General features: G+C 54.1%; 8 protein-coding genes across 8 annotated transcripts; 3 read left to right on the top strand and 5 right to left on the bottom strand.

Moving 5' to 3' along the window:
* Window positions 1–88: 88 nt before the first annotated feature.
* Window positions 89–552, top strand: LRP88_13974 (uncharacterized protein; the record flags this gene model as incomplete). Its single annotated transcript, XM_083250327.1, has 2 exons — window positions 89–399; window positions 456–552. The coding sequence occupies 2 exons, from the start codon at window positions 89–91 to the stop codon at window positions 550–552; spliced, it is 408 nt and encodes a 135-aa protein (XP_083094661.1).
* Window positions 553–572: 20 nt separating this feature from the next.
* LRP88_13973 (dolichyl-P-Man:Man(5)GlcNAc(2)-PP-dolichol alpha-1,3-mannosyltransferase) lies at window positions 573–1,967 on the bottom strand (the record flags this gene model as incomplete). Its single annotated transcript, XM_083250326.1, has 3 exons — window positions 573–1,466; window positions 1,516–1,760; window positions 1,817–1,967. The coding sequence occupies 3 exons, from the start codon at window positions 1,965–1,967 to the stop codon at window positions 573–575; spliced, it is 1,290 nt and encodes a 429-aa protein (XP_083094660.1).
* Window positions 1,968–2,189: 222 nt separating this feature from the next.
* Window positions 2,190–3,429, bottom strand: LRP88_13972 (FAD dependent oxidoreductase; the record flags this gene model as incomplete). The annotated part of the gene is made up of 4 exons (XM_083250325.1): window positions 2,190–3,013; window positions 3,068–3,165; window positions 3,216–3,353; window positions 3,404–3,429. The coding sequence occupies 4 exons, from the start codon at window positions 3,427–3,429 to the stop codon at window positions 2,190–2,192; spliced, it is 1,086 nt and encodes a 361-aa protein (XP_083094659.1).
* A 729-nt stretch (window positions 3,430–4,158) lies between these two features.
* Window positions 4,159–4,691, bottom strand: LRP88_13971 (thioredoxin-like protein; the record flags this gene model as incomplete). Its single annotated transcript, XM_083250324.1, has 3 exons — window positions 4,159–4,351; window positions 4,402–4,509; window positions 4,567–4,691. The coding sequence occupies 3 exons, from the start codon at window positions 4,689–4,691 to the stop codon at window positions 4,159–4,161; spliced, it is 426 nt and encodes a 141-aa protein (XP_083094658.1).
* Window positions 4,692–5,918: 1,227 nt separating this feature from the next.
* LRP88_13970 (uncharacterized protein) lies at window positions 5,919–8,372 on the bottom strand (the record flags this gene model as incomplete). The annotated part of the gene is made up of 1 exon (XM_083250323.1): window positions 5,919–8,372. One exon carries the CDS (start codon window positions 8,370–8,372, stop codon window positions 5,919–5,921), a length of 2,454 nt encoding a protein of 817 aa, XP_083094657.1.
* A 6,306-nt stretch (window positions 8,373–14,678) lies between these two features.
* On the top strand, window positions 14,679–16,123 carry LRP88_13969 (Nuf2 family-domain-containing protein; the record flags this gene model as incomplete). Its single annotated transcript, XM_083250322.1, has 2 exons — window positions 14,679–15,950; window positions 16,007–16,123. The coding sequence occupies 2 exons, from the start codon at window positions 14,679–14,681 to the stop codon at window positions 16,121–16,123; spliced, it is 1,389 nt and encodes a 462-aa protein (XP_083094656.1).
* Window positions 16,124–17,392: 1,269 nt separating this feature from the next.
* LRP88_13968 (AP-3 complex subunit beta) lies at window positions 17,393–19,832 on the top strand (the record flags this gene model as incomplete). The annotated part of the gene is made up of 3 exons (XM_083250321.1): window positions 17,393–17,432; window positions 17,489–17,631; window positions 17,685–19,832. The coding sequence occupies 3 exons, from the start codon at window positions 17,393–17,395 to the stop codon at window positions 19,830–19,832; spliced, it is 2,331 nt and encodes a 776-aa protein (XP_083094655.1).
* Window positions 19,833–20,015: 183 nt separating this feature from the next.
* LRP88_13967 (RTA1 like protein-domain-containing protein) lies at window positions 20,016–21,101 on the bottom strand (the record flags this gene model as incomplete). Its single annotated transcript, XM_083250320.1, has 3 exons — window positions 20,016–20,247; window positions 20,304–20,802; window positions 20,855–21,101. The coding sequence occupies 3 exons, from the start codon at window positions 21,099–21,101 to the stop codon at window positions 20,016–20,018; spliced, it is 978 nt and encodes a 325-aa protein (XP_083094654.1).
* Window positions 21,102–22,410: the final 1,309 nt, after the last annotated feature.

The raw sequence follows: 22,410 nt of genomic DNA, 5'->3' as shown, positions 1-22,410 counted from the left end.
TCTGCCCCTCCACCCCTCTAGTCTATCAAGCAAAAAATTACATTTTCTACCGAGGGACGATACTATCAATCGCCAATTATATAACACCATGGGTCGTCCTAAGCGCAATGTCCTCGCAGCTGCCGAGGAGTCAATGACACCTCCAGACGTCCTCGGGCCCGGCCAGTCCATAGTTAGAGTTGTTAAACCCGAGGGCAACAACCTTTACACCTGCGAGCTCCCAGATACCAAGCCCCTCATTCTGGAGCTGGCTCAGCGCTTCCGCAACACCATCTGGATCAAGCGCGGCGGTTTTGTTCTGGCTGAGCGGTACGAGGAGAGCAAAGAGGATTCCCGGGCCATGGGTGAGATTGTCAATGTTGTTCGCGACGAGAAGCTCTGGCGCAAGCAGGCTTATTGGTGAGGATTGTTGAATCGCTAGGCCGACGAGGACGAGACTGATCAAGCTTGCACAGGCCAAAGGAATTTGCCAAGAATGCATACGATTTGAACGACTCCGAAGACGAATCCAACGTCGGCAAGATGCCCCCCAGCGACTCCGAAGAAGAGTGACCTGCGTCGCATATCTATCTCTATTTATTCTTTGCCTCGACATCCTCGACTTCCGGTGTCGAGTCGTCCGTCCCGAAATACACCAACACGACAGTCGCAAACAGCACGCTCACGACATCAATAGAGCTGACGACGGTGCTGGGGAAGACGTTCCAAGCCCACTCCTGCGCGAGCCAGAGAGGCACCACGATGAGGGGACTGCGCGTGGCTCGCCAGAGGAGGTACGGCGACGCCCATGCGAGATAGGCATAGAATTGGTAGTGGAGGGACCTCGCAAACAGCAAGCCGATGACATTGGCCGAGAGCATCGTCGTCATGACGTACTGTGGGGTGACAGAGTTGGAGATGCGAAGCTCCTCATGCTGAGTAAAGGGGGACTTGACCCGGAGGAAGGACGGGATCAGAGCCGACAGGGGTCGACCAGCAGGCCGGATCCATCTGTTTGCGATAAAGACCAAGAGCACCGTAGCATGGAGGAAGAGGAGGAGCAGAGCAAGAGACTTGCTGAGGAACAGCTCCTCGCCCAACATGCGCCAGTTGACCGTCCACTGAAACTTGAACTGCCGTGACAGCTCAAACGCCCTCGCCGCGTACCCGCGCGGGTTCTTGGCCATGAAGGGCACCCCGATGGCGAACTGGACCTGGGCCATGAGCCACGCGAGGCGCAGGCTGGCGCTGAAGCCCCGGCCCAGGAAGAGGATGACGCCCAAGGCTGGGAGCACCAGGAGGAGCGACATCTTGATGCCCAGGCCCCAGGTGTAGGCGAGGCTGCCAAAGGTCCAGTAGCGGCGCTGCAGGAAGTAGATTGCTAGCCAGAGGAAGAAAACGGCGAAGCAGTCGTTGAAGCACCGTAGGACAAAGATGCTGTGTAGTCGCTTGGAGAGGATCAGGAGGGGGAAGATGTACGGAGGTGCCTGGTTCTAGTTAGCTGAGCTCGTTCTCAACTCTCGATCCATTGCTCACCTTGGCCTTCCAGTAGCAGAGCATGACTAGCGCCAGCGTCGCCATGTACAAGACTCCAAAGATCTGCTGCGTCAGGAAAATATTCTTGCCCTCGTCCGTGATGTAGTACAGCGCCGTGTAAGTGTAGACGTGGGCAGCCGGGTAGACGAGAGGGCCGGTGCCACCCTCCATCTTGGTATAGTCTCGTTCGCCCGACACGAATTGCGATACCTGCTCCATGTAGGCTACCCAATCGATCTCGGTATCTGTCCAAGTCCATATCAGCATCCGGATAGTTGGTGTTCGAGGAAGCGCAGCTCACATGGGATCTTCCAGATGATCAACCCGCAGAGGACCGCGTCGGCGAGCCATAGCGCGACGGGCACAAACTTGGAGAGGACATGTCGGCCGTTTGCGACGTCCAGGACGAAGCGGGTGGCTTGGGTGAGGATGCCAGGCGCGGGCTCTGGCATGGTGTCGGTTGTGGGCATCGCTGGCCTCTAGAGGTTGAGCTTCAACATCACGGCCAGGGGTTGAGATGGAGCTTGGAGCTGCCCCGCAATATGCATAACCCCAGGCTCCTTGTGCTCGTGTCACCATTAATATCAACGACAATAACAAGTTTAATATTAAGTTGGAGGACAAATATGGTATTTCTAATATCTAATTACTATTACTCATTCGGGCTTTTTCAACTACAGCTTAGACTTTGCCGCCTTGCCGACCTTGTCAACCAACTGGACTACATTCTCGGCACAACCATACGAGCCCTGGTAACCCCATCCAGAGTGTCCGTAGTTGTGCACGATCCAAGTCTCATCATCCAGCTTCTCCTCCTCGATCCTGACTCCGTCCTTTCGCCACGGCCGCATGCCGACGGCGTGTCGGATCACGCTCAGTCCCTTGACGCCCTTGCCGTTGGCAATCTCGGGCCGCACCTCGACGATACGCTGCATGATGCGAGCCGCGATGTTGGGGTCGGGCTGAGACTCCCAGTTGCCAACATCGTAGGTACCGCCGAGGATGGTACCGCCGCCAGCTGCTCGCTGCATCAGGTACATGACATCGGCACCGCCATCTTCAATACCTGACGTGATGAGCATGGGGCTGCTCTCGTTACGCACAAGCACAATCTGTCCCCGCGCAGGCGCCATGGTCTTATCCTCGACACCGCCCAGCTTGTAGGAGCCGAGACCCGTAGCGTTGACGATGATGTTGGGCGTCTTGCCCGTGTGGCTCAGCTTCTTGGCCTCGCTAATGTCGTTGAGGATGGCGCGCTTGACGATGACGCCGTTCTTGATGCACTGGCCGAGGAGCCAGGGGAGGTAGATGGCCGTGTTGATGCACACTGACGTGAACTCGCAGCCCGAGTCGTAGCCGGGGACGACCTCGCTAGGGTGCTGCTCACGGAAGTCCTCAAACATGTTCTTGAACCAGGGGTCTTTCGAGAAGAGGGCGTCTGGGAAACCAGACCTCTGCGCCTTTTCAGTGTCCACGTTGCGCCTCTGAATGCGCGACTCTTCACAAGTACAATGTTAGTCGGTCTTCGGCTTCGCTAAAGAAGGGGACGCACTCTGGAAATGAACACCGGCCTCAGGGACCTCCTCAACCAGCCGCTTAAACTCATACCAAGTGCGACGCTCCCATTCGCTGCTCTCTTCTGTCGCCATGCTTGAAGCCTGTAAGTGAACTGTATGCTACTCGAGCCAGTGTAAACTTACGGGGAGTGGTTGGCACCAGCGAAAGGCGAGGCGTATTCAACGTCATAGTCGCCGGGCATGTGCTTGGCCACGACGGTGATCTTGTTGCCCTTATTCTTGGAGAGCAACAAGGCCGACGTCAAGCCAATGACACCGGCACTTCACTCATGTTAGCATCCCGCCTCATGAGTAGGTTATCTCAGACTTACCCAACGACGACGATTGTGTTGGACATGATTGTGGTTGACAAGTTCTTTTCGCTAAATTCAAGTCGCTAACGAGGCAATTCAAGAAGGTTGAGAGTTGAAGCTGAAGGATATGAGAGACCAAGAATACCCACAAGGTCGTTGAAGATACCTTATAGACGACTGGCTCGGCTCTCAGTTGAAGCCCCGATCGTCGAGCCGGTCCAATTCACCCCGCTGATTGGCCCACCCCCCGATAAGCCGGTCGAGGCCGGCACCCGAGGAGGCCGATCTCGGTACCGGCGTGACTAGCCACGCCGAGACAGAAAGAAGCAAACAAGTTGTCGAACGAGTGAATCCTCATGCAACATGATAAGCTTGATTTACATGTCTTGTCGTTAAAGGAGGGTTGTTTGTCCAATGGCGCACCCTGCATTTGGTTGTGTCAGAATTGTCGGAGGCTCAAGGCGTGGTTGACACTCGCCAAATCGACGCTACGGCTTTCCACCTCCGATGACACCAAGTCTGAAAGTAGAAGGCCGGGTGAGAGCACGACATGCATCGTTTATTCACCGTTACAATGCGAGTGAAGCCGAATACATGGTAACACTGAAGTACCGAGATAGATAGGCATATTGAGTCTATTCAACACGCCTGCATAGGATTATGCAAAACCAGTACCTCTTTTAGTCCAGTTTATCAATGTCTAATATACACTGCGTTTTCCCACGGGTCTTGATAACTGGTGATCAATACACACAAAGAGCCCCATGCTGTGTTTAAGCGTGCTTCCTCACCAACTGCTCGAGCACCGGAGGGTTAGCACCGACCAGCTCGTCAACATTCTTTCCGTCCTTGAAGACGAAAAAGGTGGGCATGGCGCGGACGCCGAGCGCGGCCGCCAGATCAGGCAGCTCATCAACGTCAAACTTGACAAACTCGACGCTCTGGAGGTCGGGCTGATCAGACAGCCTGCTGAGGCGTTAGGAATGATCAGCAATGCTTTGAGGCTGGGTACATACTTGGAGAGAATGGGAGAGATGGCCTTGCAAGGGCCGCACCAGGTGGCGAAGCAGTCGACGAGGACAGCCTTGTCTGTTGTCGAGACGAGCTCCTTGAACTCAGCAGTGCTAAACAGCTCAACATTAGTTGAAAAGTATAGGTTTCTTACTCCCATGCTCACTCACGTCTTGATATCCCGGACGGCGAGTCTGGCAGCCGAGCTGTGGAAAGGTCTGGAGGCGAAAGCGACGGCCCTGGGCTTGGCAGCCTGGGAGATGATGGGTCGCATAAGACGAAACGGAGAGGCCATTGTGAATACTTGCGTTGCAGGGAATCGCAGGTGTGATGTAAGGTAGATTCAGATGTTGATGAACAGAGAACATCTGGATTTCCAATCGCCGAGCTCTGGCTCTTGCCGCCCGGAAGTGGAGCCGGCGATCAAATGCAATTGGCGAATCAGGTCAAGTAAGAGATGGCTCACGCATATTCCACCACACGGATGGATATACCGCCAAGAAGCATTTATAGCCTTCGTTCATCTCAATACAATGTTCAGTTGACGAGACTTCTAATAGAATTGACGTCTCCTTTCTCTCATCAATCCTCATTTCCGACTCATGAGGCTATATCTCACTATCTATAGTCATGTCGTGAACCTACAACTGCGAACACACATCCACAGATACCTTCATCATCAAAAACCCAGATATTGTTCAAGCTGGTTAATTAACCTATCAGATACAAGCATTTACACCTTCACTCCTCTGGGGGAAAAAAGTACACGTCGATATCCGACTTTCCTACTCCTACTCTTCTCAGTGTTCCGCCCCTTCAAGCACAATGATATCTATGGTTCATGGAATCAACCGCTTTCACGCCAAGCTCAGTACCGGGCTCCAAGTTTATTCCTCTGGCCTCCCAAGTGCAAAAGCAAAGAAGTCCCAAAATGTTCAAATCAATCAATCAATCCCTTTTCCCTAACCGCCAAAAAAACCCCGGCTAACCGAAAGCAAAACAATCTCCCCATTCTATTACGAGGAGAACGACACCGAGCTCCCAAAGAGCGACAGCACCTCAAAATAGGCGCGAATGGGCTCGGGTAAAAAAGGCTATGCTCCCCTACCAATATGCGGTGAATCAAGCACGTCGAGTCTCAAAATAGTCCATAACGGGCGGTCGACGCGGGGTATCAAAAGATGCGGTATATGTAGTCGAGAAAAGAAAATCCGGGTAGCAAACTTGAAGAGCGCCGTCATCAAGGTCGTAGTCATACATCAAGAGCAGGTTCCTGGGCCAGTAGTCCCAACCGCTGGAGAGTTATGAAACTGAGGTTGTCGCCGTCCAGAAAAAGAGTCTCCGCCATGTTGTTGTTTTCCGAGTTTTTTTGTACTTTTCTCGATTTATAATAAGGAAAAATGAGTAATGAGCGACTTCGGTCAGTGCTAACGTTAAGGAAAGGTAAAGAGCGTGGTTTTCGTTTCGTTGGCGATATAGTGGGAGACTCTTCATCTGGAGCGGCTTAGTATCAGTTCTCTTCTCACACAGCAGGCAGGACGTGGCTTCGTCGCCTCTCCGAGCTTCTCCTGGCATCCACTGAGGGACGAGGAGTAATGTCGAGCAGCTTAGCGCTACCAGCGCTGAAGTTACGGACGTGACCCTTGCCCAGGTTCACACTCTTAGCGCGCTGGACGTCGGCATCCTCCTGCGATGAAGGCGAGATCGGGGATGCCTGGCTGTCCTCATCCTCGGACTCAATTTCCAAAAGGCCCTCGTGGCTCTTCATGGTATATCGGTGCACAACCTCGGGCTGAGAACCGACGCGGCCCCACTTCATGTCGGCGTCGTCGACAAGGTCCTCCTCGTCGCTGCTAGGGCGTCCTTCACCAGAACGACGACCCATCATGTCTTGTCCAGAGTTTCGTCGGGGGGTGAGCTTGGTCAGGTACTCGTCCTCGACAATCTCAAGATCCTCCTCGGTACTGTTGGCGGGAGAATCAGTCGTGTCGACATGCTCACGCTGGTTAGCACGTCGAATGCTGTCTCGCATGGCAGCTCTTCGGGCACTAGCGTTGCCAGACAACCAGGAACCTTCAGAGTCAATCGAGGCCAAAGACATGGACATTCCAGCCTCGGGGGATGGCGAGACATATGCTCGCTCCATCGTGGAGGGCGTGCGGCGGACGGCATCGACAGATCGATGGCCTGATGTGGGCGTATCATAACGCACACCCAAGGATCGCAGCTGTTCCATCTCATGGATCTTTTGCTCGGTAAGCACGGGCATCGGAGGCTCAGCCTCTGGGGACTGGACGCGTGAGGCTGGCGGTGAGAGCGGCAACTCGGGAAGGTCCTCCCGGAAGCGGGATCGAGTTCTCTTGGGAGCACCAGCGCTGGGTTTGCGCGAGATGTAGTTGCCCGTGTTAGTGCGCGAGGCATTAGGCGAATCTTCGCCCTCGAGCCTGGCAAGTGCATGCGCCTGCGCTTGTGCCCTTGCCTGAGCCGCCGCTGCTGCGGCTTGCATTTCTTCTCGAGATGTGTTGGAGAAGGATGATGGTCCTGAGTGTCTCTGTCGCTTGCTGCCCAGCCGCAAGAATGCTTTGATAGAGAAATGACCGGCCCTGCTACCTTCAGAGTCGTGTGTGTCATGACGTGGCACATCCTCCTCGTTGATCGTCTCGGGTGGAGGGGAAACCATCTTATCCCGGTCTGAACGCAGAGTCGACCTAGACCGTGATTTCACAGATCTCAAGATGCCAGACAGTCGTCGTGATCCTGGGGAGATGCGTCCTGTGTCCGTAGACGTCCGCATCACGGAAGATGTGTCTTTCGTAACAACCTCTTCCATCGGCGTCGGTTGCTCAGAGGTGACCGTATCTGTGCGGTGACAAGATTCCTCGGTCTTCTTGGGGGACTCGGCCACTTCTTCAGCATCAGCAGTAAGATCCATGGGTTCTGGTTCTTCAGAGACATCTGGCTTGGAGACAATGACAGCTGAGGCGGGCTCTATACCCAACCCTGCCAGTTCACGGCCCATCACTCCTCTCTCAAGATTCTCTGGCGGCGGAGTGCCAGACTTCTTGGCCTCAATTTCCTCCGCCTTTTGTTTCTCAGCTCTTTGGGCCAACCGACGCTCCATCTTTTGCCTCTCCTTCTGTTTCTTCTTCTCCCGTCGTCGGTTATCCCTCTCCATGAGCTCTCTGAGGTCGTGGGCATCGAGATCATCGGCGAGAGAATCGATACGTTTGTGTGCCCTCATTGTTTCCTCTGGAATTGGCTCCTGATCTAGGAGCTTCCTCCGTTGTGAGCCTGACCGGTGAGGAGTAGGCACATGAGGTGTTGTCCATCGTGAATTGGGCGTGTATCGAAGCGTCGGTCGTGGGGCGAGGGCAGCAAGTGCCGACACCTTGTATGAGCCAAACTCAGAATCGGACGACAGGCTCGAATGGATCGATCCTGGGACTGGGAGAGAAACATCCGACGTGCGACTAGGCCGATGCCTTCCAATCCCACCAGTCTTGGATCTCTTGGAATCCTTTTTCATCGGCCGGCCTGAAGTCCATTGATCCGTGGCAGGCCGTACCGGAACGAAATTACTCATTGCCTTGATCTCAGCCTCCCTATTCTGTTCTTCTCTCCTCCTCTTACTTGTTTTCCTCCTTCCTGGTTGTTGAGTTGGTTGAAGTGTAGGAGTCCGGTCCCATGCCCCAATGCCCTCATCGCGATTCCCGGTGGTCCTCGATCGACCGGGACGGTGACGGGCGGGAGAGCGGTTATCACGATCCCGGTCGACTCGGATATCATCCTGGCGTCCCGGTGAGAAGCTATAAGTACGCGTGGCTCGTTGTAGACGGGCCGGCTCGGTACGTCGTTTCTTCAAACCAGCTTTGACTCCCTCATTTGTAGGCGGCGGCGCACCCTCTGCATCGGAGAGGGCAGCGCCGCTGCGGGAGCGCTTGCGGCTGCTCCGGCGCCGGAATGGCCACAGGGCCATGGCTCCGAATACGTCACCAGAGACGGAAGCTAGTTGCGAGCAGCCAGTATCGTCGCCGATGTACAGTCGAAGTTGTCCAGATTATGTGCGGCGTGCGAGAGCATCGTGGAGTCGTCGAAGCGGTCGGACCAAGCTGGTCATCGGGAGAGACGAGGGAGAGCTGCAGGGTCGTGTCAAGCGGCTCACTGCGCTGGCGACCAACCAAGGAGTCCCCGGGGGTCTAGGTCGGCCGTATCGACAGACGCGCGAGCGATTCCAGAGGAGCAAGTAGTTGGCTGACGGCTGTATCTGTATGCGCAGTGACAGTCGAGCAAAGCGGTGATTGTGTATATGTAAGGCGTGTGTAAGGTATGGGATGAATGCAAGCACGCGGGTGAGGACGTGGTCGTGGACGTGGGCGAATGTTGCGTGGCGAGACGTGTGTGGTGGTAATTGTCGAGAAGCAGCAGGTGCTAGGTAATTAAGGTAGCAAGTGCAAGGTGCAAGGTGCAAGGTGCAAGGTGCAAGCAAGGTAGGTGCAGGCAGGCACACAAAGAAAAAGGGCAGGCGCGTGGGCTTCGGGGGGCGGGATTAAGACAATTTTTCAGCGCTGGGGACAGCAGGGAATGGAAGGAATGGACCAAGCCAATGAGGGACTGCAGGTTGAGTGGGAAAGTCGACGTCAGGCTTGGGCTCAGCGGAGAGGTACCGTACCGTACAGGACAGGGAAGGGCGGGAGGTCCACCGCGCCCATGAATTGTGCTTTCTTCTTGGGCCCTGCAAATGCTAACACGGGAGTTGGAGCTGTGTAAGTACTTTTTCTCTGTCTTAGCGCAGTGAGAAAGACACCAAGCCCCCAGATGCCCCCCAGTCGACGTGAAGGGTCTTGTCACTGTGGACCGGGGCTCTTTCGCAACGGGGCCCTCTTAATGGGAGTGGGGAGCAGGGAGACGTCCCCTGAAGTAGCGGTACCAAGACGAGCGACGGATGCACAGCCTGAGCAGGCGACATCCGGTACCGGTACTTGCCGGCGGGGACTTCCAGGGCTGGCTCGAGGGTGCGGGTACGCTGCCATTCGGTCTGGTGGCGTCCAACCCGCTGGAGCCGGGTGCTGAAGGGCCAGGAGGGGCCGCTGAGGGGGGTCGCCGCTGGCGCTGGCTGGGCGCTGGAGGTTTGGTGGCGGGGCGACCTCGTAACTGAAGGTACCTCCCGGTCCGGTACCTGAGCGCCCGACCAGCCCGCTCAAACGACGCAGCGCAGCACAGCAGAGCGGCCGTCAACACCGCAAGACGGGCCTTGGTGGAACTGCAACAGCGGATCACTGACACAGCGCGGGCTATTGGGCACGAATGATGTTGTGGGCGGTGTCTGCTGTCTTCTGATTCAGAGCTGCCTGCCCTCAAGCGAGTGGCATAGGTCGGGTCAAGTGCTACTGTTGGACGGTCTGGTCAGTTGCTCAACGGGTCGGCCGGAAGAAGACGCAGCGAACATGACTGAGGGATGGGTGCCAGGCTGACTCGCCATGGCTGAGGGGCACACAGGAAAGCTCCGATATCGACTTCTAGAGGATGTTTGTTTTTCCATTGCTGCACCTCGCAAGGTAAACCTACAAACGAGATACCAATGGCATGAAGATGATGTATGGTTAATTCCGGAAGCTCTGCAAATGGCGGGGAGGGAATGGTCATGATTCAAGGAAGGAACCTGAACCCACCTGCAGGTCGTGTGCATGGATATCACGACCCGACGATTCTTTGACCAAGTTAGCTGACCCTCAAGCTCCCTTTCGCCCTTGGTCAATCAATCAAAGACAATCTTGCCTTGGCTTGGCTCTGCTGTGATCTATCGATGATCGAATGCCCTTTTTTTAGTTCATCCATTCCTGGTTGCGGCACGACGAGATCCTCTGCCTTACCCCTGCTCGTACCTCGCTGTCCCGAGCTGGTTATGCAAAATCAATCCCAACAGTCCCGGGTTAACCAACTACGGAGTAGTGCGGTTTTCTATTTTCGAGGTTCAGAAGGAAGCAGCATGAAACCAGGGCGACACATCGCCGCGTTGTCTTGTCACGAGTCGATATCCTATTCGTATGCAAATGCCTCAAAGGATGGAATACGTGCTGACGACGCCGAGAACTCTTCGACCCCGGCTTCGCTTCATGTTCCAATTTCTGCTGGCGGCCCGAGGCTGGCTGTCAGCTGGCGAACTGGACGGAACTGATGGAACCTCCGGATCTCACCTCCGCTTGGTGCCGTCGATGATCGCCGCCCAGCCCAGCTATAGCTCCATTGGTGCTATACCGCGCCGCGCCTCAGGTCCAATCTCACCTCACCCTCACCAATGCATCGAGTCGAGTTCGTCCCCGTCTGCAGGTCTCGGATCTGCAGATTGGCTGGTTTCGAGGGAAGGGGATGTGAGAGCTCAGGCCTTGTCCAGCCCAGGTCGCGAGTAGTTTGCCTTGCCGTTCCTCCAACTCTCTAATCTTGGTCTGCCACGGGAACACTATCCGTCACTTGGCCCGCCCAGTCATCGGTGATCTTCAACGCAATCGCTCGCCACCTTTGCAGCCACAGCACAGCTGCATTTTGCCGGCTGGTGTCCGAGAGTGCATGCTACGAAACAGGGCAAACGCCTTTTCCGTCTAATCACGGGAATCTCAGTCGATGGCATGGCAACGTTCACCGCAAGGCGCATGCCTAGTTCCGAGAGGTTTCTAGCCTTGTGGCTCGCGGCCTTCCCGCCACAGGGGATGACTGAATCAACAAACACGCTAAGCACAGGGGCTGTCGTTTCGACCTGGCTGAGAGATCTCGTTCGTGGCGGCTTGATCATGGAAGCTTGTCACGCCAAACCCCCGCCTCACGCCGTTGGCTCTGCTACAGTACTGTGTCTGAGCCGCTGCTCGGGACGTTGAGCTCGGTAGGCCTTCATGCTGTCTTGCACAAAGTGTCAAACAAAGCAATGTCGCCAACAGCAGCAACTTGACTGTGCAGTGGAGTTAGTTGGCAATGGAAACGACATTGACCGTCAGGTACTTCTGCCAAGTCTCCCTTGTCGTGGCCCAGGTACCAGTACTTCGTACCTCGCATGAGACCCACGCATCGCGCATCCATCCACGCCGTCCCTGCGTGCTTGTTCGTATCACGCCCCCCGAGAGGTTCTGGGTACGAAGTTTCTCTCTGTCTAGCCCTGCCAGTTTCTGGAGCCTTTTCACAAACTTGACTTCTAGGCCTTCGTATTCGTCCGCCCATTGCTACTCTTCGAGGCAGTTGTTGCGTGCCCGCCCGCTGAAGCTCGCTGCCCGCGCATGCCGCCGAGTCTTTCTGCTAGCATTGGTCTTGGAATCTGGTGACGGCAGGGAACCATCGCAGAAACTAAAACTAACACGGCCGCCACGTCCACCGACATGAGCGGAGATCTGACGCTCTCGACAGTACAATGCGGAAAGGCTCTACGGCATAGTCAAGCTCATAACGTGATGGGAGAGAAAACATGTTGAGCCACTGGCCTTTTGCGTACCCCTGGTGGTATTGTCGTCAGGCATGGGCAGGGTCAATCCCAGCAAACAAGTTTTCGTCCACTCTGATTGTCGATCCGGCCGAACCCAGCAGAGGACGTCATCATGAACGGGCGCCAAGTGCCAAAAGCATATCCCACCAGCCGGTTAACGAAGCTTTCAGCGATTCTACTCCTCGAGTCAGACGCAGAAGCCGTTCGTTCCTATTGCGCAACCAAGAACTACTTGCCTGGGGAATCTTCAGCCGAAAGTGGGTGTCGCACAATCGAGTTGTCACACATCGTTGCCGTATGGCCTGTCGTCTTCGGCCGGCCGCGAGTTTGATCAATTTTCGCGGATTATGCCCTAGCACTCCCGCCGCGCGACCGTTGAAGCGTGGAGCTTGGGCCTGGACTGGGACGTTGCGAATCAGGGACCACTCATGTTAGGCTGTCTTTTGACTTCATCCGAGCTTCGGGTGGCTCATAACTTTGCAGCCGGGTTTGTGATCCTGAATCGCGCGAGATCTCCAAGCTTCGATGCTAGACGGCCAGGAGGACGCCATCGAAAGCCATCCTTCCTTAAGTGCCGAGCCTCCCATCACCGGCCTGATCCATGATTCCGGGGTTAAGAGCTGAGGCTTCATATATGGTCAACTTTGGGAGATTGAGCTTATCTCTCCATATTGACGGCAATATACCGTGCAGCGCCGAAATGAAGCCTTGTGCCCTGGCAGCGAATCTCAGCGCTTCGCGTCGTCAAGCGACAAGCGACATAGGGCGACCCCATCGGGTTGTTCGGGGGCTCCTTGTCAAAGAGTCCCTTTGACAGTGCTTATCCCAGGGACTATGCATGCTGGGCCCTGCAGGAGATGGTTGGATCCCTCTCCAACACCGAAAGGGTTTCTCTTCCGCTTGCCCAGCCTGCCAGCTCTCCTTGAGCAGTTTGCGTTTCACCGCTATACGTCGCTTCCCGTTCCTGTGTCTCATCAGATGGCCGTATCCGCCGATGATATTAGCAGGTTGAGTCTCCAGAGCCTTCCTATTCCTACTTGGTGCAGCAAACCGGTTTCCCTCATCAATGGACTGCATGTCAGCCAGCCAAGAATCCAACAGAGTTTAACGATGGCGCTCCCCTTGGCCAGGGCAAATCTAGGAAAAGTAAACATCTGAGGAGACTGATCCCCCCCTTTGTTTCATCAGGGCGCATTGATTCTGGGGCCTGCGGGCCAATCGATCTTGATGTTTCATGACACGCGGGATTGAGCCTTTGCCATGAGACGTCTTTGCTTTGTTCCAGAATTCAGATCTGTTACCCCTTGCCAGGGACAGATGACGAGTTCAGGGGCGTGCATCTCGGTGGACAGAAAAGCAAAGAGACCGTCCATCCATCGGGGCTGGATCGGATGGGCTAACGCACCGCCACGTGGATGCGATGTGCAGTTCTCACGCAGTAGCCCGACTCCCAAGGTCCAGAGTTTCCCGCTGTCGGGTGCGTGGATCTGGACGAGGGAGGAACTCTAAGGAACTGGCTCACAAAGCAGCGCTCTGCATTCGTATTCAGAGAGGCTCCGAGACGAGATGGTAGTATATGTCGGTTCGGTCATGAAACTGTTCGCCGCACCGCGCAGAGGACGCATGTCACGACAACTCGCCTGGCTGTGCTTGCTGCATCTGTAGCATTACCGAAACCACGCGAGATGAGTGGTAAGACAGGACTGGCAAAACGCCTGGGCGAGGTCATCCCGGCGACCCGCGAGGTGACACAGCCTGGCGCAGAGTAATCAGGTCCCGGCCGATCATCGCCAATAACCCCTCAAACAGACGTCTTGACCGGATTGCCGGTGTTACTTCGTAATAGGCTCTGGCATGTTCGTGCGTCAGCCTGGTGCCGAGAGTAAAGTGCTTATGCCGTGCTTGGGTCGTTGACCAGGATCCATTGGCTGTCAGCATTGGCATGTGGTAATTGCTAATGACAGACAATAATTATTTGCTCTTACAAGTTGCCAGCAAGATAATGGTACCTGCGTGAGTTGATTGCTCATCCTAACTAATTGTGCGGCAAGAGAGCTAAGGCTCAGGCTTGATAGGGCGTCAACTCACTCAGCCTCATGGTCGAAGGCATCACGAGAAATCGTGCGAGTAATAAATTCCTCTCCGATGCAGGTCATGATGTGTAGCCGATATACGAACAGGCCGACATATCATGACCGTGTTGCTAAAAATACGATTATTGATTTGTATCAAGATAAGTGCACAGCATCAGTGTTGCTTGGCCGTTCACACAACTTAAGGAAAAACCGAGACACCAACACAAAGTTGCGCATATCCTCTTCAATGAGCCAATAAGGCACAGTAAGAATAATGAACTTCAAAGAAAACCAAAGTATCACTTTCTGTTGACATATTTCTTTTATTAAAAATGTAGTTTACTTGGAATATCTAAGAACAGTTAGTTTTTCTGTACCAACGTGTGTTGATGTCTCATTTATTTCTTAACCCATGCGGTTGCACATCTCGTCAAGAGTTCCATGTAGGACCAACGTGTCTCCGTCTTAGCAATCGTTGAAGAACAACGTTTAAGAAAGGCAGTATCATTTGACTTGTTCAAGCCACACAAGTGAAACCTGTTATTCCCATGATCAACTTGTTCCAGACTGTGCTAGTACGTTGAGCATCACGTGATATGTTTCGAATTGTTTCCACGGCAACACCCACTGTGTGTTTACCGCCCCTCCATTCACAAGCATCGCGATAAGCACGGAAAAAGTGGCAACGCGCACACGCTCGCAGTATTCCAGTTCATCCAGTATAGTGACAGAATCAGCAAATATGGCGTACAACCCGAGAATGAGCATTATCCCAACCTCGCAGCAGCAGTCGCGGCCGCGAAAGAAGGAAGAAGAGGCCGACGCCTTCATGCGTCTATCGGACCGCGAAATCGTGGGCTGCATCACCGAAATCGGCATCAACTTCACCGTCGCCGACCTTCAGAAACCCAATGCCGTCCATATTCAGCAGATCTTTGAGTGGTTTGCCGAGCTACTCCTCAATGCGACGCGCGAGACTGTTGAGCCAGCCATGCGCGCCGCCGCCGAAGACATCTGCGGCGAGTTTGCGGATGTCATCCCCCCGGACACACGCAACCTGATGGGTTTCTACGTCTCGCTACGTAGGCTTCTATTTGAGTGCGGAATCACCGACTTCAGCTTCAACGACCTGTACCGACCTACATATGATCGCCTGGTTAAGATCTTCAGCTATGTGATCAACTTTGTGCGGTTCCGGGAGTCGCAGACCAGCGTCATCGACCAGCACTATAACAAGGCAGAGTCGACCAAGACACGCATCGAGACTCTCTACGCCGAGAACCTGGAGAACGAGGGTCGGCTGGAAGATATGCGACACAACCAGGAAGCGATGAAAGCCCAGGTCCAAAAGAAGACGATGAGGAACGAAGAACTCAAGAAGAGGCTGCTGGAGCTCCGAAGGAATCAGGAGAAGGTCGCCGCGCGGCTCGAGGATGCGAAGCAAAAGAAGGGCGAGCTCACTGCTTTGCTGGAGCAAAAGACACAAGAAAAGGTCACTTTGAAGCAGGAGAGCACCAAGCTGCGACCTTATGTGCTCCAGAGCCCCTCGGCTCTTCAAGACAACTTGACGGAACTTCGCGAGATTCTCAACAACGACAAGTCCCACATCGATGCTCTGGACCGCCGAGCCAGAGCTCTTCAGACTTCAACAGACTCTTTCTCTGTCGTCTCCACAGATGTAGCATCCTGCATCAAGATCCTGGACGAGATTGCATCGGAGCTATCCAAGGAGGAGGAGGAACTGGCGCGCAACGCAAAGCAGCGAGACGCTCTCTCGGAGCGCAATAACAACGCTCATGAGGTGGAGCGCGCCGAGGGTCTCCTAAAGCGCCAGCTTTCCAAGTGGACAGAAAGGACGGAGAAGCTACGCGAGCGCAGCAACCAAAAGGCACAGGAGGCCAAGGAGAGGATGCAAGAGCTCAGTGCAGTGCACAAGCAGCTCACGGCTGAGCGCACCGAAAAGGGCAAGGAAATGGAGGTCCGACGTGTGAGGATCGAACAAACAGAGAAGAAGGTCAGTTTTCCCCATTTCTTAGTTAACGGCGTTGCGGAATGCTAACTTGATGTCAGATGCTCGACCTGAAGGAGAACATCGAGAACGAAGTTCACAGCGCACATGAAGAGTATCGAAAGATGGAGGCCCATATTGAGCTTTACATTGCAGAGATGGAGCAGGCTATTGCTTAGATCTGTCTTTGACTCGTTACCTCTGTCTGTTTGCTTTACGGTTGAGCGGCAATGCTTGGAATAGATACCATGGGCTGGCGTTAGGGGTGGTTTATCACGACATGTTATGCAGTGTTTATGTGTATCCCGAGCATAATGATGATGATGCGATGATGTTGATGTAGAATATTATCAGTATCCCTGTTCGGCACATGTTGCCTGACGGTATGTGCCTTTGAACTCCTGTCTGATCCACGCGATGCATCTCATGTGACGCCGTTCTTTTGGTCCTCAAACTCGAACCAACGGCTCATTACCTGGCGGACACTGACACCCCGTCCGCTCCATGACCCATCATCCCTCCTCGCTGTGCCATTCAGCAGAGGAACCATTTCTCCCCCAAGGTGCTCGATATCGTCATGGCCTCCTATACCCTTGGGTTCGATAACCACTGCTCGAAACGCATTTCGCGAAGCAGAATCCACCAAGAGTGCTGCCGAGTTACCAATACCTTGAGCTGACCACTCACTAGCATCTCGGTGAAGTGCCAGGAGTCCGTATACCAAGAGTATCGGCGCACGAGTGCTAGGAACGTGATTTGGCGGTGCTGACACTGGAGAGTCCTTGGGCGTAAAGACGGAAAGTTGCGCGCGAAGATGCGTGGCTGTGGGGGCGAATATCATTCGTATATGACGGGATATCGCGATCTGATAGAGTGATGCTGTGAGGAAGGGATGAGAAGGTGATGCTATCTCGGAATCTTTGTCTTGGAGAGTGAGATGGTGTGTGATGTCTTCGACAAGAGACTGTTGAAATTCGGTTTTTGTAGAGCCTATCAGTATAGTCGTTGGGTACTGGTGATACGAGATGATGTATGACAAGAGCTCCGAGGGCGTTGCTGGAGAGAGAACGACGGGTTGAGAAGCCATGTTCTTGAGATGTGATTGTCCAGGGTAGTTGATCCGGTGAAGAGGTGACACTGTAGACATATTCGGGTCTGAGATTAAGGAATGGTGTCTTCGGAGTTTAAAAATCTTCTCTTGGGATGTCTTGTTATTCTCTCCATTTGATCACGAGGCTGAACTACTTGTTTTGGTTGTGGTACCAAGATCTCATCTTTTGTGTCTGGTGTTGAGGCAGCTCCCCCACCAATCGTGGCGCCCCTCCACCTCCACCAGCCGCGACGCCTTCCATCGCACAACGTCATTCCAAACACCTACACCCAACCCTTGACCAGGGCACCTTTTTCTCTCCTCGACGCGGTAGAAGCTCCCACGCTCACTCGTCACCATGGAGTCGATAGCGAGGATCTCGAGTCTCATGGAGACTGGTGCGTATCCTTCGCTGACCGCTTTGCCTCTTGCGCTAAACTGACTGATGCCTCAGCGAGGGAGCTCACCCTCGATGCTGCCCAGGCGACGCGCGGTGCGCGCACGAGCTCGAGACCTCTGGATCGGAACCAGATGAGGAAGCTTCTGGATAGCAGGAACGAGCGCGAAGTTCTCGAGGGTCTACGGCGCGTTATGGCGGTGCGTGCTGTTGTCTTGAGCGTGAAGAATAGACGCTAACATGTCTGCGGTAGATGATGTATCGAAACCACAAGACCCTACCCTTCTTCTCGTCCGTCGTCAAGAATGTCGCCTCTCCGAACCTCGAAATCAAGAAGCTCGTCTACATCTACCTAATCCACCATGCCGAGCAGGAGCCCGACCTCGCTCTCCTGTCCATCAACACGATACAGAAATCCCTATCCGACCAGAACCCCCAAGTCCGAGCCCTCGCCCTCAAGACCATGTCGGGCATCCGAGTCCCCGTAATCAGCCAGATCGTGTCCCTCGCTATCAAGAAGGGCGTCGCCGACATGAGCCCCTACGTACGCAAGGCCGCCGCCCTGGCGATCCCCAAGTGCTATCGATTGGACCCGAGCCAAGCGCCGCAGTTGATCGATTACTTGTCAACTCTCCTGGGCGACAAGCTGTATTATGTGGCTGGAGCAGCTGTGTCGGCCTTCCTAGAGGTCTGCCCAGACCGGATAGATCTCGTCCACAAGCACTACCGAGCGTTGATTAAGCAAGTGGTGGATATGGACGAATGGAGCCAGCTGGCCACAATACGACTCATGATGTATTATGCGCGGAGGTGCTTCCCTCGGAAGTCGGAGCCTTCAGGGGAATCCGAAGAGCAATCTCAGGACCAGAATGTGGACGATTTTTATGGCGAGACCCGGCAAGGTGGCCGAGGCCAGGGATCGTCAGTCTTGGATCCTGACCTGGCGCTGCTCCTGAATGGCCTCAAGCCTCTCCTACAGAGCCGCAATGCCGGAGTCGTTGTCGCCGTGACTAGATGCTACGTCGACATTGGAACACCGGACTATGTCAAGCTCGCAACCGGTCCCTTGATTGCCCTTCTCCGTGGAGCTCAGGACATACAGCAAACTGCGCTATTCAACATTGTTTCTGTATGCCTTATGCGGCCTGCTGACTTTGTCAAGTACGCAAGCCATTTCCTTGTACGAGCCACCGATCCCGCTCCCGTCTGGGAGTTGAAGCTGGAGATCTTGACCATCATCTTCCCTCACAGCCCGCCCCATGTCAAGAGCCTCATCTTGAAAGAGTTGGAGCATTTCTCGCAGGGAACTAATAAAGCTCTCGTCCGCGAGGCTGTCCGTGCTATTGGCCGCTGTGCGCAGGCCGATGTCACTACAGCCCCCCGATGCCTGAAGCTGTTGCTGGGCCAGATCACCAGTCTGGACGGGACTCTTGCAGCTGAGTCGCTGACGGTAATTCGTCACCTGATACAACAGGATGTGCAGGGCCATATCGGAACGGTGGTTCGGCTGGCGAAGAACCTCGACTCTGCTACGGATCCTCAAGCGCGAGCGACAATCATCTGGCTGGTGGGTGAATTCTCAGGGCTGAATGGAGAGGACAATATTGCGCCAGATGTTCTCCGTATCTTGCTCAAGGAGTTTTCCAGTGAGTCACCGGCAGCCAAGCAACAGATTCTGCTTCTGGCTGCCAAGGTCTATCTTCACCACCTTAACCGGAAGAGTGAGACAGAGCAGCAGAGAGAAGCGGAGGAAGACCCCCCTATGGAGACAGACACCCATCCTATTGCGCGTCTCTGGGAGTATACTCTGCTGCTTGTAAGGTATGACAGATCCTTTGATCTTCGTGATCGGGCAAGGATGTACAGGTCCCTACTTGCTGTCCCTCAGCTAGCGACGTTGATGCTTCTCGCCGAGAAGCCTGCTCCACAGGCTCCGAGTCCATCTGAATCCCGAAAGGGCTTCTTGCTTGGTTCTGCCACTCTGGTACTCGCAGGTGGTGGCGCCATTCATGGACTAAGGGGGTACGAGCCTCTGCCTGACTGGGTAGAGGAGGGAAAGCAGCCTGACCGTCGCCTCCGTGAGCCCGAGGGAGGGCAGAGTTCTCGATACGATGTCGAGAGAAGCACACTTCCAGCCGGCGAAAGACTCGACGAGGCAGCTAAAACATTTGTGCCAAGCAAGACAAACGGTACGAGTGAGGGTGTGGGTGCCAAGACTCTGGATGACTGGCTCGCGGAGGAGGAAGAGGAGAGTGAAGAGACAGAAGAGGAAAGCGAGGAGGAATCTACTGATGATGAGGAAGAAGACGAAGAGGAGGAGGACGATGATGATGATGACGACGAGGAAGAGGAGACGGACAGCGACGACGACGGGGAGACGGATAGACTGGTCAAATCCTAATAGTGATAGACAGCATTACCATGAGAAATACGCTCAATTCGGCTCGCCCGAGTCTGCAATATCGATCTAGTATCCGAAACAATAACCAAAGTTTTGTGTATTGATTTCAACAAGGGAATGACGGCCATCTTTGCCCTTGCCTTTTTACCCCTTAACTGTCCAATTCTAATCCAAGAACCTCATCTACGCAGTCTGAGAGTTTTCAACCTTTCTCTCGTCAGATGACTCTGCTGTCATCTCGGCCTCAGTCACATTCTTTTCGCTAAAGCCTGTCGCCATCTGGGGGAAGAACAAGCCTGGGTGGAAAACGGTCAGGAGGAAGCCTGTGACGAAGACTAGGGTGCTGTCGAGGACGAGGAAGCTGGGCTCGTCTTGCATGATATGGTTGCCCCATCCGCCAGCCATCTCGGCGATTCTACAAGCAATGGGTTAGTTGGTGTCCACGTGGAGGAGAGATTAAGGGGAACTAACCGGTAGATGCAACGGATGAGGATGGAACAGTAAGCTCCAATAACAGCGACCGTAAAGCGTCGGAACTTGGTATCTGTCCAAACCCTCAAGGCCGCGGGATCAACCTCGGAGCTGTGGATGTACTTTCTCGCCCTCAGGTAGTAATCGGTGCCCATGATACCAAAGCCCAGCAAGACAATAACCTGGAGAACGACACCAGCGATGATGGTACGGTTACCGCTCTCGGCAACACCAGGCTGGTCCCTCTTTGCGGCTGCCGCAACACCGCCGCCGATGGCCTGGATGATGAGACATGACAGGTCGGCGGGGAGGAAGACGCGGGGGTACCAGCGAGGGTGGAAGCGAGAGAGGGAGGGGTTGAGGGCGAGGGCGACGTGCTTGAGGGTGAGGTAGATGGCGGCGCAGATGAAGGTGGGCGCGATGATGATGCAGCAGATCTGGAGCTGGAAGGCGGCAGAGTTCCAGGGGTTGGGGTTCATGAGGGCTCGGCCGATGTAGCCTGGATTAAGTGTTAAAAAGATATCGTCGAGTGTTGGTGATGATGGTTTTACCTAGTGTCTCGAGGAGTAAGCCTACTCCAAGTGTGGCAGCATACGTCCAAGTCTTTTTCCACACACCCAGTCCTACACTCGAGATACACAGCAGACCGAAAGCGAGGGCAAAGAAGATGCTGGATCCCCTGTTGGGAACATAGCCAAGGACGGTGGCTTCGACTGGGCACAGGGGGGAGAGTTCGGAACAGTCGTCGAAGCTGGCTGGTCTTCGACGAGCCAGCTCGTTGAGCACCGCGTTGAGCATGTTGCGATGGATCGAGAGTCTTGCTTCCTTTGTCGTTTTGCCTCGGGTTTGTCGGATATTGGTGTGTTTTTTCAACTCCGCTCGTCGAGTTTTCGCCACAGTCGTTAATCTCTTTGTGATAAACAACAATATAATACAAGAAGAGAAATAGAAAGTAAAGACTCGAGAGATGTCGAGGGGAGAAAACACCGTCAGACGAGATTACCGCTGACCCGATTCGAGTACACCACCCTCTTCATCAACCGGTTACGGAAACTTGTTCAAGCACCGGGCACCCACGGATTTAAAAAGATCAACCGGAGTTCGGGCACCTTTGTTACCAACGACCAGGGGATGCATAGAGTAAACGTCACATTACGCTGACTGGATCTTCCTGGCCTCAAGTCGGTTTAAAGTCATTCCTAGACGCTGATCCTATCTAAGCTGACGGCATTCTCCAAATGCGAGGGACCCAATAATACCGTCCGGAAGGCCAGAGTTCCGGATACCACCTCATCTCGCTGTTCTGGCTCACCACCTCGCTTAGAGGGTATTTCCTTTCTGGGTATGTCGTTCGAAGAGAAAAAAAAAGCTCCGAGGGAGCTAAGCTAGTCGATGAGCGGCGGCCGAACCCTGGTGGCGGCGCCACGGGAGCGGGCCAACCTGGTCCGCATGGGAGCAGGGATTCGGAGAGATTTAGATTGCCGAGTCTTTGAGTTGCTTGTTTCATCTTTTTTTTTTTTTTTGAATCAGATTTTGAGTTGCTTGTATTAGAGACAGGGTTGAGACTGGTAGTTGTCTAAAGGCTGGGGTTTTCGAGATTGTTGTGATTATGATTGAAGAATTGGAGTGAGTTCTCGGCTGGGATGGCCTTGGGCATTGTTCCAATTCAAGGAGGAGTAATTTGCCGAGTTGGTCATTGGTTTGTCTTTCCTTATGTGATTTTTGCTAAATGGAGCAAGATAAGGCTCCTAATGGTCCATATCTGGTTGCTCAACGGGTCGATGTAGTCGGGCAAACTGACGGGTCAACGTCTTCTCCGTCTCAAAGCCACCATGTATACCCCGGGCTTCAGCCACAGGCATTCCACAACATGGCACTCGTGGCGAATCGTAGAAGCCGAAAACAATTCATGCAATAAACTCGATGAAATAAACTGTTCACACGTGAGAGACTCGTTTTCTTGTTCACGTACTTTACAGTTGTGATATTGCTGGGGCGTCTTTTAGTTCGGGTCTGCAAGCGTTACCTACTTACAACTCGCCTTCAGGAAATGCAAATCACTTGCGCAGCTTCTGCGATTAACGATGGCGCAGCCGTCGAACAAGTT

This window comes from Fusarium phalaenopsidis (assembly GCF_050370095.1).
Source record: "Fusarium phalaenopsidis strain FUZ10S chromosome Unknown contig_32332, whole genome shotgun sequence".
In the NCBI taxonomy this organism is placed as follows: domain Eukaryota; kingdom Fungi; phylum Ascomycota; class Sordariomycetes; order Hypocreales; family Nectriaceae; genus Fusarium; species Fusarium phalaenopsidis.
This window is presented reverse-complemented; position numbering and strand designations above follow the sequence as displayed.